Raw genomic sequence first — 13383 nt, forward strand, 5'->3', positions numbered from 1 at the left:
GTGACATCTCAATATTTTTTTTTTCTCAGCATTTTTTGAAATTTTTGACAGCACAAATTTGAAAGTGTCTCCTTTTCATGTGTTCACTTGCTCATCTTCACTTGTTTAACTCCTGTCCCTGTATGCCAATAGATATTATCAGTAAATCCCCCTGGTTTAATCTCCAAAATGTCTCAGAAATCTCTTCTTTCCTCTTCATTCTCCCCATAAAATCTTTGTCAAGTCCATCCTTCTCCACATCCATTCCTATTGCGACCTTGCCGTCTTCAGCCTCTAAATGACACTCACATTAGCCAGTTTTTAAAGCAGTGTAATGCAAAAGTAATCCACTGCTCCCAGTATTGAGATCTCATTAAGATATTCCTAAATCCCTCTTCTTCACTGTCTCCCTATTGCCTTCTAAATCTGATCGAAGCTCCTTTTATCACCGAGTTGCTCTTGACCTAGCCTACCTTTCTCCTGTCCTTGCTCTGCTCTTCCTCATCTTTCTTCTTGATGTGCTCCCTCCTCACCCACTGCCACTCACAGGGTAAGCCACTTGCCAATTAGACCTGTGCAGTGCCTTGGGTGTGCTCCACGCTCCCTGCGAGTGCCATCAGCAGCTCACCAGCTCTGCTCCAGATGGAAAACAGCCTGATGTCATCAGCATAGCCCCCTTGTAAGTGTGAATCAATGGCTAGTGAAAAGGTGCTATCACGTGCTTTTTCAGCAAAAAGAAAAGGAGGCATTTGTCTCACAATAGTTTATTGATTAATAATAGATGATATATAATAGATAATAGATAATAGAGTAATAGATAATGGGGGTTTTTCTGAGTAATCCACGATTTGTCCTCTATCTTTAGACCTTGAATCAGAAAAGGAATTAAAGTTTTTCAGTATAAATTTACTATCACTGGGGTTATAAAGTTTCTCTCCAACCAGTCTATCTGGACACCCCTTGCAGAAAGCTGATGTCTAAACAAAATTGAAGTGTACATCTCTGACTTGTAAAAAGTATACATCTCTGACTTGTTTCCAGCTCTTAAGACCCAAATCTTAGGTTGTAACTTCTTGCTCTCTTGTTTACTGTTAAAATCTTTTAGCTTGATTTTTGGGGAGTAATAAGACACAGAACAATAATATTGTAATAATAATATTTTAAATTAAATAAAAATAATAATATTTTCTGCATTATAAGTTTTCAGCCCCTATTATTCCACTGAAGTTTAGCAGCAGGATCTGTAATTTAGTAGAGAGCAGCTGAGCTTGCAGCACATGCCAGCACAAGGGACAGGACATGTAGATCAAAGCTGTCCTCAGGTCATCTGATTTTCTCTTCCTCTGTGTCTCTAGGCATTAGATTACGGGAAAACTTAAGAAAACAAACAAATTCCTAGTCCCTTCCTCTCTTACTCTTTAAGTCCTCCCCCCATCACAGTCAAACAGGAGGAAAAAAGTCTTCCTACACCTGGACCCTTTGTTCCTTACACTGAGGTTCATCAGAAATCAACATCCGGTTCCCAGAGCTTCCTCTCTGTTTGCCAAGGTGCTGCAGAAGAGCTTTGTGCCAACCAGACACCTACGTGCTATTTCTACATGCCTCACACCTCCCTGGCCCGAGTCATTTTACTCACTGAACTCCAGCCAGCAGTGATCATGAGGCTGGAAAATGGTGGTGAGCAAATAGTTCCTAAAAAGTTTAGAAAAAATTGTTGCCAGATCTAGAGATAATTCCCAGGATCAGACTGACTTTCCCATCAGGTACTTACCAAAGTCCCAGCCTCAAAACTTTCTAGTCAGACATGATATATTTTGTGACAGTGGCATTCCACAGCCTCATGTGGTTTTTTTACCTTAGAGAGAGTCTCCATTCTCCCAGCAGCATGGCACGCATGGGACGTGCATGCTTGTGCACATCCTTCAGCTTGCATCTATAAGGACAGGCACACGCCATTGCTTCAGCTTTGCAGTGCTTCAACATGAGAGTCTTCCTCTCCAGAAAGCTGGGAAATGACTGTAGGCACATTGTCCCTGGCAAGATTAGAGAAAATATTGCCATGTCAATGCATGAGATAGGCTCATGCTGAAGTCTCATCAGGATGCTATAGTGAGAACGGAGCTGCTCTCGTGTTTAACACAGAGACATGCCAAATGCTGTATTGAACATGTCCCATTACACAACCCATGAACTCACAGAAATTTGGTCTCCTTCAGTTCCTGAGTTTCCTGTCTCTTTCCTCCCTGCCTGTCTTTGTTTTCCTCACAAGGCAGAGTTCAGTGATTTCCTGTACCTCCCTTACGTCCCATTACCCTTAAAGCAACATCGCTTGGCTGCGGTAAAGATCCATCTCAAAACTGAAGAAAGCAGTAAGAACAGCAGTTAGCCAAGATTGATTCCAAACAAAAGGAGTCTCAGGGCTCACATATACTCATGTCAGCAGGAAAAGGTGGAAGGAAGCATGTAGACCGTTACCTCTGAGCTCGTAAACACTGAGCAAGTTACTATTCTCCTCCACCTCTTCCTCACCCTCCCTCTTCTGCTCCACCTGCTGCTCCTGTACTGCCAGCAGGCTGCAGCCACCCCTTCCAGCCTCGCCCTCCCCCTGCCCCAGCCACTCTCCCAAGCAGCTCCATGCTCCTCTAACCTCCTCACCCCGGAATCCTCTCTGATACCCTCTGCAAGACGCAGCCTCTTGTTTCCCTTTTGCTTTCTCACTGCTTTCCTACTTGCCAGAAGACCAGGTCCTCAGCCCCTCCTGACGCTTCCTGTCCTGCCTGAGAGACTCAGGAACTTTTGGGAGCGTGAGGCTTGGGACAAAGGGCAGTGTCAGGGCTGTTCTTGTAGCAGGACATCGCTTCCCTGATACTCATGTGTGCGTATTTTGCACACGGTCATTTATTTTAAATCAGGGAGTTTCTTTCTCTGACACAGGGGTTCTGCACCAGGCACTGCAACAGCATCACCAATGAAACTGCTTCCATTCCTAGGTAGGTGAAATCTCTGTCTCTGGGGAGTGTGTGGCAGGTGAGAAGGGAGTGGGATCCGGCAGGAGGAATTGCTATATTGGGGATGGTTGAACTGGAAGTCCCTTTAGCTTTGATCGGTGCTGCTGCTGGATTTGGTAATCAGCATGGCTAGTATCAACCCCCAGCCAAACCCCAAAATGCCTGTCTTTATCTCATTGTGGCTTTTGTACTTTTCCACAGAAACATTGTGAGTTTCTGTGCATTTGTTTTTGGTGTTTTTTCCTTCTCTCTCCATCTGCTTGGAAAATCTTTAGATTTCACATGCTGAAAACAGTAAAATGACAACACAGTCCCACAGGTTTCTGTTTAAATCACTGTGGAAGACAGTCTCTTAGAAACACAGAGAAAATGTGAAATTTGTTGATATATAAATTGACTCAGATGATATGTAATTATTTTGAAATTGTGTGCAATTTTTAGTCTTTTGAACTTTTCATGAAGTCTTAATTTGTCCAAGAAAACAACATATCAGTGAGATTTCATGAGGCAATAGAACAGTAATACTAGGCTAACAAATATCCAGAGTGACATTTAGGTAGGGAAAAACAGAGCTGCAGGGGAAGACGGCACCCAGGTGGATCTTGGTGTTCTACAGCTTTCCCTATGTCCTGCTTACAGTTTGTAAACTAAAAAGTAAAAAACTTACTTTCCTTTCTTACTTTCTCTATATCTAACCAATAATAGGGTGTGTGTGACAGTACAGTGATCTGTAAGTTTTCTCAAAAGAAGAGATTCCTTTTATTCTTTGTGTTGAAAACCATATGCATTCATACAATGGAAAAGTTGTTATGGTATTTTAAGAGAATAAATAATTTGCCACACCATGAATAATTTTTAAACTGTGCTGTCATAATGATGTAAATATGTGACATTTCATCTTGATCTACCAGACCATGCCTCTGTGTTAGCTACAGAAGTATGGGATGCTTATAAGAATAACAACTCCAATCAGAGGAACCCTCTTTGGTGTTTTTCCATCAGATGTCTAGGGCAGTTTGGATTATGCTCCATACAGAATTCAGAGTGCAAATACGTGCCTGGGCTTTACTGGAAACTACTAGAGAGCTTTGAAAGAAATCCAAATGTTTCCCTCAGACCACTGAGTAACTTCTATGCTGTTTACCAATTTTATACTGGTTGAGAACACATTTGAGTTGTTTATCTGTGGTGTCTGCTGTTTTACCAGAGATAAGGTCACTGCAGCTGGTGGCCTTGCCCTACAACTGAGTCTGTGATGATGCTCGCTGCAATACACCCATTTTGTGGAATCCTTTAGCCCAGACCTTGCTTTAGAGCTCAGAATAAAGTTCTTAGATAATGAAACAAGTCTGATTTTCCTTTGTTCCAGTTCTGATTTCCAGTCTGCTGGACTATGGCTGCACTTCTCCAAGCTGCAACATGACATGCCACAAAGACGCCAGGTGTGAAGTTCAGGGTGGGACAACAGGCTGCTATTGTTCCCAAGGATACACAGGAAATGGCATAACAGTCTGTAAAGGTAAACAGATTTTACTTATGCCTTTTTTGTTATGTGCTCAATTGAAAAGCTTACCCAAGGGCCCACTAGTTCAAGGATTAAAATTAATGTCACAACAGTGTCACACACTAACATGTTTTCAAGGCCAAAAACTTTAATATTTTTTGAGAAATTGTACAAATTATGCTCAGCCTGGTGTTTTGATATAGCTTGCCATGAATCTCAGTTGAGTATGACCTGTTTTCTAGCTTTCCTTTTCCGTGAGAGCTGCTAACTAATCTTTGCTGATTTACCCTCAGCAATTTCCCTTGTGACTCAGGATTTCTGAAGTTAGGGCTGGTGTGGTGGCTGCTGTGCAGCCCTCAGCTCCCTGCCTCACACACACAGCGCTTGGCCACTCTTTCCCAGCAGCTGATCACCATCAAATAACAGCTCCTGGGCTGCTCTAGAAAACCAAGGAGGTGTGTATGCCACAGAGATGTACCAGTGTCGATTTTTCTACTACAGCTTCTTGCAAGAGAAATATGCCAGAAATCCTATTAAGCAATCTACTTTGGGATGACTGTCTTTCTTCTAAAGAACAGTAAGCTGAAATCTTTTTCCTGCCTTTATATTTGAGTTATTTTCCACTATGAATAGCTCTAATATTTATTTTAACTGTTGGGTATGGCTATGTCCATACCTTACACCTTCAGACAGGCTAAAAGTCACATGAATCTTGTCAGTTTTCAGTATCCTGAGAAGTAGTTATGAGTAGTAACCATCTACCAGGTCAGTTTTTGTGTTTCAAGCATCTTGGGAAATGTAGCAGTAACCATTTGGTTTGGTATGAGTGTAGGAAAACAGCCCACAGGGTTTTGGATTTTTATAGCTCATTTGCCATGCTGTGCTTGGAAGTATGTTTGCTTAGGAAAATTTAGAATACAAAGGCCCTTTTTTCTAAGAAAGGCATCTACCCTTTTATAAGGTGGGAATGTTTAAAGAGAAATATAAATGGATAAAATAACAAAAAATGAGGAATCACAGGATCATAGAATAATTTAGTTTAGAAGGGACTTCTGTAGGTCATCTGGTCCAGCTCCCCACTCAGAGCAGATCCAACTTAGAGCAGGTAGCTCAGAGCTTTGGGCAGCTGAGTTTTGAGTATATCCAAGGATGAAACCTCTGGGCCCTTGTTTCAATGTCTGATCACCATAACTGTGAAAACATTTTTTCTGGTATCTGGTTGAGGTTTCTCCAGTTGCAGCTCGTAACTTTTCCTTCCCACATGGACTTACCACTGTACATTTCTAATAATAGTTTAGCTTCATCTCCTCCACAAACCCTCACGACCTCCCATTAGGTAGTGTAGGCAGCACTATTATTTACCCTTTGCCTTCCCTTCTAAAGCCTGAACAAACACTGTTCTGTCAAGCTCTTCTTTGCATCAAGTGTCATGTAGTTTCTAAATATATTGCTTGAATTTAATGCTAACCTTGCTGTGATAGGTTAATCATTGTTTGTCTATCAAGCTGGTCAAAAGAAAGTAAGAAATGGCCTTCACAACATTGCTTTTGCTCTTGCACTAGCTCAGTTTTAATACCATGAAAGTCAGCTGGTTTGAACAATAAGTGCAGTGCACCTCATGTTTGCAGAGTCAGGGGCCTACACTCGTAAATAATGCAGAGAAAGAAGAAAACCAAGTCAATTCTAGCAATACTGCCTGGAATAAATCAAACTAGAATTTACTTACCTAGCATCATCTGGTACCCACTACATTGTCTGTACTGGTCTACAAAGTCTGTGATTATGAATCATCAATTAAATTTGCAAGATACCTGTTTTTCTCGCTGCCATGATGTTCTTAAACTTATCCATCATATATGGATATATCTTAATGCTATTGAATCCAAATTTTTGAGGACAGATTTATCTTGCCTTCCATGCTCTTTCTTTTCTCATACAATATCTTTTTCTTACTTTCTCTTTTTTTTACCTCTATTTTCCTAGAGAAATCTACATTCAAATTTCACAAAAACATTTATTGAGCACTTTAAGAAAATTCAGTGCAGTGTAATATGCATTCATAAATCTTGTTAATCCATTAATTGTTTAGTAAGAACTATGCTCAGTGTTTGAAAACTCAGTCTTTAAAATAAAATTTCCAATGTCAGTCCAGGCAAGCAAGACTCTAGATGTACTTGTGGTGCTTTGCAGGAAAGTGACAATGGTTTGAAGCAAATCTCATGTCTGGAGACCAACATTTTCTATGGTAAAATACCTCAACATCCACAAAAGTCACCCTTCAGCAAAGCAGCAAAGCTTATATCAGAGCTGTGTGGCTGCTGGCCCTGAAAAAGAGACAATGTTTCTCTAGGGCAGCATGTAACCCAGTGCATTACTAAAATTGTGCAGTAGTCCCCTAATAACAAAAAAAAAAATAACCAGAATTTTAATTGGCTGGGTTCTATAAAGGGTTAGAAATGTAGGCTACACCCTATCATAAATAGTTTAAAGCTGTGAAAACGTAAAGCAAAGCCTCAGTTGTTTAATGATGTATGAGATCTTGCTGTTCTGTGTGGCACAAGCAGCAGGTGTATCTGCTGTTCTAGAGATAGCTACCCATTTTTATTCAGTTAATAATCTTGGGCTTTTACAATGGTAGTGCAGTCACCTTCAAAGGAGATCATCAATTATGTGCTAATACAGGCATTTTCGGAAGAGCCCATATCGTACATTGTGTTTATATATTTGCCCTTTTAGTTATTTAGATAGGTTGTGAGAGTCATAATTACTGTCAACAACATTAGTAATTTTGTGTAACGTAGAACCACTCTTCATTGTGCTTATCCTGGTGGACAGTTAAATCAATACAGTCATTGTTTTGAGACTTTATTCTGAAACAAGCAATTCAAATTCTTCCTCCTTATAAACATGTTGAACAGAAAATGTTAATTTTCAGGTTAGTCCTCTTAAGCTTTCACAGCTGAGACACTCTTCATTTTTATTTATAGGTACATTCTTACAGTGAAAGGTTTACATTTGTTTCTCTGCCTTCACTTGTTTGTAACACCTCTTAAATACTTGTAAAAGTTATTTCTTTGCTAGACCTGTCTTTTCACTGTGACACACTCAGACATTTTCCCTTGAGTTTTCTGTGCTGCAAAAGGCAATAATGTCCTCTTACATTTATTTCCTAGCACCATTATTGATGAATCATGAATCACTGATGTCAACATACCTTTAGGAATGGGGTTTGTTAGTTTTGACTTTGCTCCCTTTGCCAGCTGGCTAAGTGACTGCAGAGAGCTCAAGATTATTGGATTTGCTGTGTATAGATAAAGACACATAGATATGAATTTAATTTCCTGGTGTCAAAGTCATGGCTTTTAAAATAATTACCCTTTTACAATCTTTCCCACAAGATTTCAACCACTTTAAATTAGGTCATGTTTTGGACTTTCTGTAGGCATACTTTGGCCACTCTAACAAAAAGCTAATCCTCTTCATAATCTCATTGTCTTCAGCAAGAATATATGCAGGAATGTACATAGTCAGGAGAATAACAGATTGTGGTATCTGGCCTCTTTTATATATTGGAATTATAACCTACATAGCAATAAATTCCCTCTGTACAGTATCTTCCAAAAAGCCATAAATGAAGTCACCTTGTCATGCTTTACACCTCTGAGGTAGAAAATACTATCCCAGTCTCCTTACTTTTTCTTTTGTATTTATATTCCTTGCTTTATGTAGTATTAAATAAGAAAGAATGACCTCTGACAGTACATCTATTTGCTTTTTAGGACTGTTCTTGGGCAGATGTGTATTCTGCCTGTAATGCACTAGGCTTTAGCTTCACCATATCATACACCTAATTAAAGTAACATGGGCTAAAGATCTTGGCATAAAAAATAAAGATATACCCAGACACAACTGATTTATAGACAAGTTAACTTCCTCTCATGCAAAAATGGCACAGATTTTTTACAGATAAATAAAATGTATTTGCCACAGTTGTAAATGTATTTCTTTGTATAAGAGTAGGACATATAAATTAGGTGTTGTTCATAATTCCAGCTTTCTTCCAAAAGAAAATTAAAGGAAAAAAACAAATTTCAGATCCCTTAGAAAAGATAAGAGTTGAAGTAAAACTTCATAGAAGCCAATATTTTATTTTTAAAACAAAGGGAAAATGAGTTGGCATCAGTGATGCTTTCCTAAGCAGCTCTGCTGTTTCAAATGCTGGCTGCTTCTTGATTGCTGACTGCCAATTTGCTGCTTTGCTGGCACACTGCAGGAAATTAAAGTAAACAGTGTGATCACAGTGTTTACTTTAACTTTGTAAAATACGGAAGGAAAATGAAGCAGCGCTGTTTGTTCCAGGAGGGTAGGCAGGCAAGCAGGAAGAGCCTGAACACAATATCCCTCCCAGATATCCCTACACAATATTCCCTTGTAAATGTCACTTGCAAATCATACTGCAGGATTAATCAGTGTTACTTGTAAAATAGTTACAGCTCTTCCAGAAATATTGTGCAAGGACTTAGGCTGTCAGAGAAACTTTCTGTTGGAGCAGTAACTCTGTTTCTGAAGTTCAGTGTAGGAGGATTTATCGCTTTACAGGGGTACAAAATACATCAGTGCAGAGTGGTATTTTATATCAAAATACAGCATCCCTGTTAGAACACAGGGCAATTTGTATGAATCCAGATGAATCAAGTTGAAAGCATGCTCAATATCTGAACACAAACATATTTTCTTGTTTTATGGAGGGTCGAAAGACAAACTCTCTGGCTTTTGCCATCTATAAAAAGGAGTTCTCCTGTGAGACCTCAGTTCCTTGTTCTAATGTGATGTTGCTGAGTCCCACCACTGACTTTTATTGCAGTCACTGAATTTGTTTGGATTCACTGGTGTCACTGTTGCCATTCTGCAGCACCCAATTTGTGTATAGTTTTTATAGAGGGAATTTTTGCTTTAAAATTAAAATGGCCCTGTAAAACTACTCTGTATAATCATTTCATTCTATCCAAAACTGTTCTTCAGTAGAAAATTATTTAATTCAAATGTTGGGTCACCAAAGGAAAATTTTATTTTTACTTTTCTTAACAGCAGGCATACATCACTGGATGTCACTTCTGTGTTTACCAAATAGTCTGAAATCGCTGATATGGAAGATCCAATCCACACACTTCCTAAATTCATTTCACTGCTATCAGTTACCACAAGCTATAAAAAGGCAAATTGCAGCTGCTCTAACATAGCACAGCAGGAGAAAGATATGCCTTAGCCAAACACTAACAGGGTTCAACTCAGCGTGTGACAGCTCGGAAAACTTGGGATGTGCTATATGGGGGGCCAAAGAAGATCACTGATTCCCAGCCCTTTTGACATGCTCCTTCCCTTTTTCCTTTCCCCTTTTCCTGCATCTCCTAATCTCTACTTCTTTGCCTCTGTATTCTGCTGGAGCTTTTACATGGTTTCAGGGAAAGAGCAGGAGTCACCTTTGAAATCAGAATTCCTACTTCAGGTTTAGGTGTTGGATATTTTGGTGATCCAAAGATTTGTTGGGATCACCAAAGGATCCTGTCTGTTGCATATTTAAGTATTATATTTAACTGAGCCCATGCCTTCAGGGTTCTTCTCCAGGAAACAGAAAGTTTTCTTCCCTTGTGTCTTCTTCAGTAATAATATAGCTGAGTGGTTTTATACTTTTTTTGAAGATTGACTGCTGGGCTGTGAGATGTTGCCCAGCTGAGGTATCTTGATTTCATATTCCAGATTAAACCTGTAGGCAGACCATGGAATTGAAAAGGCTGGACAAATTAACCGGGAGGATTTGATTTTCTGGTGCATAACAGTCCACTTGCCTAGGAAAGTGCTGGTGTTAATGTTAACATAGCAGGTTCCTGGCCATTTGGGGACCTACGGCTTTATGTATGTCCTTTGCCTTTTCATGTGCAAGATGTCACATTTTTCTGTGAATTTGGAAAGGCTTGATGGTTGTGATGTCTGTAGGCTGCTGGGGACTAACCAGCTGTTGTATGGTTGCCTTCCAGCCACAAAGAATGGAGTTATGTTTATGTTCTTGAAAATAGCCATACCCTTGGCTAACAATATTAGTCAAAACAGCTTCTGTAGCCTTGAATTTATTTTTTATAGCTACTATTCAAATTATGTTTTAGTTGAATTTTTTAAGAGTAGGTCAGGAATTTGAAAGGGGAGCATGTGTAACAGCAGTGCCTGGCGATGCATGAGAACATGAGTCAGGAAAGCAGTGCAGGATGTCTGGAGTACAACGTCTGCTGAGTAAGGCAAGGTGGAGGCTGTCTCACTCCAATTGTCTTACCTCTGTAAATGGCTGAGTCCGTAAAATTTTGACTCAAAGCATTTTATGCACCCAAAATGTCAAATCCAGAAATTAAGAAATCCCTCACAGTTTCCCACTCAAAAGAGAGACAGAGGATCACCAGAGGATTAGCTCTTCTTCCTGCTTCCAAAAAAACACAGCTCACCTGGGCCAAAGACACAGCCCACAAAAACCATCAGTAAAATTGACCCTAACTTTAAGAAGTCTTGGACAAAGTCCATTTCAGGGACTTTTTAGAGAGACTCATTACATTCACAGATTTGAGCCAAAAAAACAAAGGGGGGGGAAGAAAAAAGACCCCTCCATTTTTTTCATGTGTTTTGTTTACATTTTTTTGAAATGGTACTTTGAGCATGACTAAAATACAGTAATACATTTTGGAAAGGACCAGAAAGAAAAAAAACTTGCTCGTTATATCTTTAATCATAACCAGACTCTCTTTTAAATTTGTCCTGTTTGCATCAAAAAAGAGTTTTTAAAATGTGTGTAGATGATGTGGTAGAAAAGAGTTATTTGTCTCTCTCAAAAATTTACACAAACTTTAGGCTGATCATCTGCACTTGGATGGTTTCTTTCTTGTTTAATTCAAAATGTGTTTTAACCCTTGCCAAATAACGCTAATTTCCTTTCTTGAGAAAATACTCCTTTCATCCTGCTTTATGGTACTAAGAATCAAAATGTTGCATGTTTATAGGATGTGGGAAAATCAATTTAAGGAGCTATAAACTTGTTATTTCAGAGTTTGCTAGCTTTGTGTTTACCAGAGATATGATTCCCTTCCTGTGTCTGACATCTGAAGCAGTCCCCGGAGGTCCAACAGTAACAAAGTGTTCTTCTCTTGCTGGTTTGAAGTAAAAGGATGAAAAGTATTTCCTGAACATGTATACTCATACATGTATATTAGATGCACACAACCATATACACAGGAACCTGTGTATAAGTAGGCATGTGAATAAAAGCAGACTTTTCTATGAAAGAAAATAAGGCAATCTCAAAATTGTCAGTTTTACTTGTTCCGTGATTGTATAGTCAAAATCAGCTTTTGTTAAGGGAAGAGCAGGATTTATTTTAAAGAAATTGCTTCCATACATTCCACTTCCTTGAGACTTCTCAACCTAGACTCACCCGTGGTGGAGGCAGCCTTCAGATTGTGCAGCTGCCTTTGGGGCTATGAAGTCAGTGTCACCCACAGAACGAGGGATGTATCATCAGGAATTACACACAGAAGAGATGATGTCATCTCTGCACAGATACACTGATTTATGTACAATAGCCCACTAATCTCCTACACTCATTTGACTTTTTTTCTCTGTAAGTCTATATTGAACTCATAGGGTTCAATTGCAGAAAAGTGTTCTCTTTGGGATTTATTTTCCCTTTTTTTTAACTTGTTTTTTATTCTCTTCTGCAAGAATATACTGCCAGGAGTGGTGAAGTTGTATGTAACCACATTTGAAATGTGTAATTTATCTAGGATGATATGCTGGTGCACAATTTTTCTGTGTATGACTGTGAAAAATTGCCGACTGAGCTGTTGGCAGACAGAATATCAAACCCAGCTCAGCCCTTTGTGTATGAAAGAGTTTAAGAAGGTAATTGACACTTTGGACCTCTATTTGCCAAAGAAAGAGATAATGACGTTCTCCAAGAAGATTAGAATCTAACCAAACATTGTGCTCTAAATATAGAGCACAAAGCCAGGTGATGTTTGTGAAAATGTTGCTGGGCTGCAAGAGAAGGAGGGGGCTGAAGGACTGCAATTTTGCACTGTATATTTTTTAGGTACACAGATTTAATTTAGAGATTATGGCTTGAAAATGAAATTTACAGTATGTGTGTTTTTCGGCGATAAGAAATTGATTTTGTGACCTTGGTACACACTAATTGAAATATCTGGCACCGTGTTTTGCTGAGGTTAAAGGAAGCCATATATGCCTGGAACCGCATTCTTCTTTCACCTTGAACCGCATGGTTAATCACAGCCCCAGCCACAGGAAGGAAGCTGCTGTTTCACTGGGGTACAAGGAAGCTGAATAATCTCTGTTCATTGTCTAAGGGACAGCTTGTTGTGTGATTACTTCTGGCTGGGCTTAGGAGATTCACGATTACTTTAAAATGGAGAGGTCTGGTGGAATTAACATTGAGGGAAGCAGTGGAGCAGCCGGAGCAGGCAGGCAGGGCTGCACAGCCCAGGCACAGGGGGTTCTCCTTCCTTCCACCTGCCCACCACAAACCTGGCTGCTCCTCTAGGGCTGAGACAGCTCTGTGCTGTGCTCTCTGGCACTGTGCCAGGACAGGAAACTGCACAAAGCTTCTCTGGCTGTGTTCTGCTGCTCCAGTGGCATGGAGCAATCTGCCCCTGGACCATTCCTCCTGTGTCCTCCCGCTCTAAAGGCTGGCTGCAGCACTAGGGAACAGCAGCTGTGTCCCAAGGGACTCTGCTGATGGGGTTTTGATTGACTATGTCTGTTTAATTTAACTGGTTTTCTGACTTAGCTTGGACATGTACAACTGTGGCACTCTGAGGCTGTCTATAAACTAGAGTG

The 13383-nt window shown here is 39.9% G+C and overlaps 1 protein-coding gene across 3 annotated transcripts in view; it reads left to right on the forward strand.

Moving 5' to 3' along the window:
• The first annotated feature begins 2295 nt into the window (after positions 1-2295).
• The window catches only part of ADGRL4 (adhesion G protein-coupled receptor L4), a 73476-nt gene continuing 62388 nt past the window's right edge, over positions 2296-13383 (forward strand). The window contains exons 1-2 of one of the 3 annotated variants that reach the window (XM_023932647.2): positions 2296-2969; positions 4357-4506. In XM_023932647.2, the coding sequence (XP_023788415.2) occupies positions 2948-2969; positions 4357-4506 (172 nt within the window). In that variant the 5' untranslated portion in view covers positions 2296-2947. The remainder of the gene's footprint in view (positions 2970-4356; positions 4507-13383) is intronic. The other 2 variants (XM_086841281.1, XM_086841282.1) reach the window with 2 other exon arrangements.

The sequence above is a fragment of the Cyanistes caeruleus genome, chromosome 9 (assembly GCF_971803275.1).
Source record: "Cyanistes caeruleus chromosome 9, bCyaCae1.hap1.1, whole genome shotgun sequence".
Taxonomy (NCBI): domain Eukaryota; kingdom Metazoa; phylum Chordata; class Aves; order Passeriformes; family Paridae; genus Cyanistes; species Cyanistes caeruleus.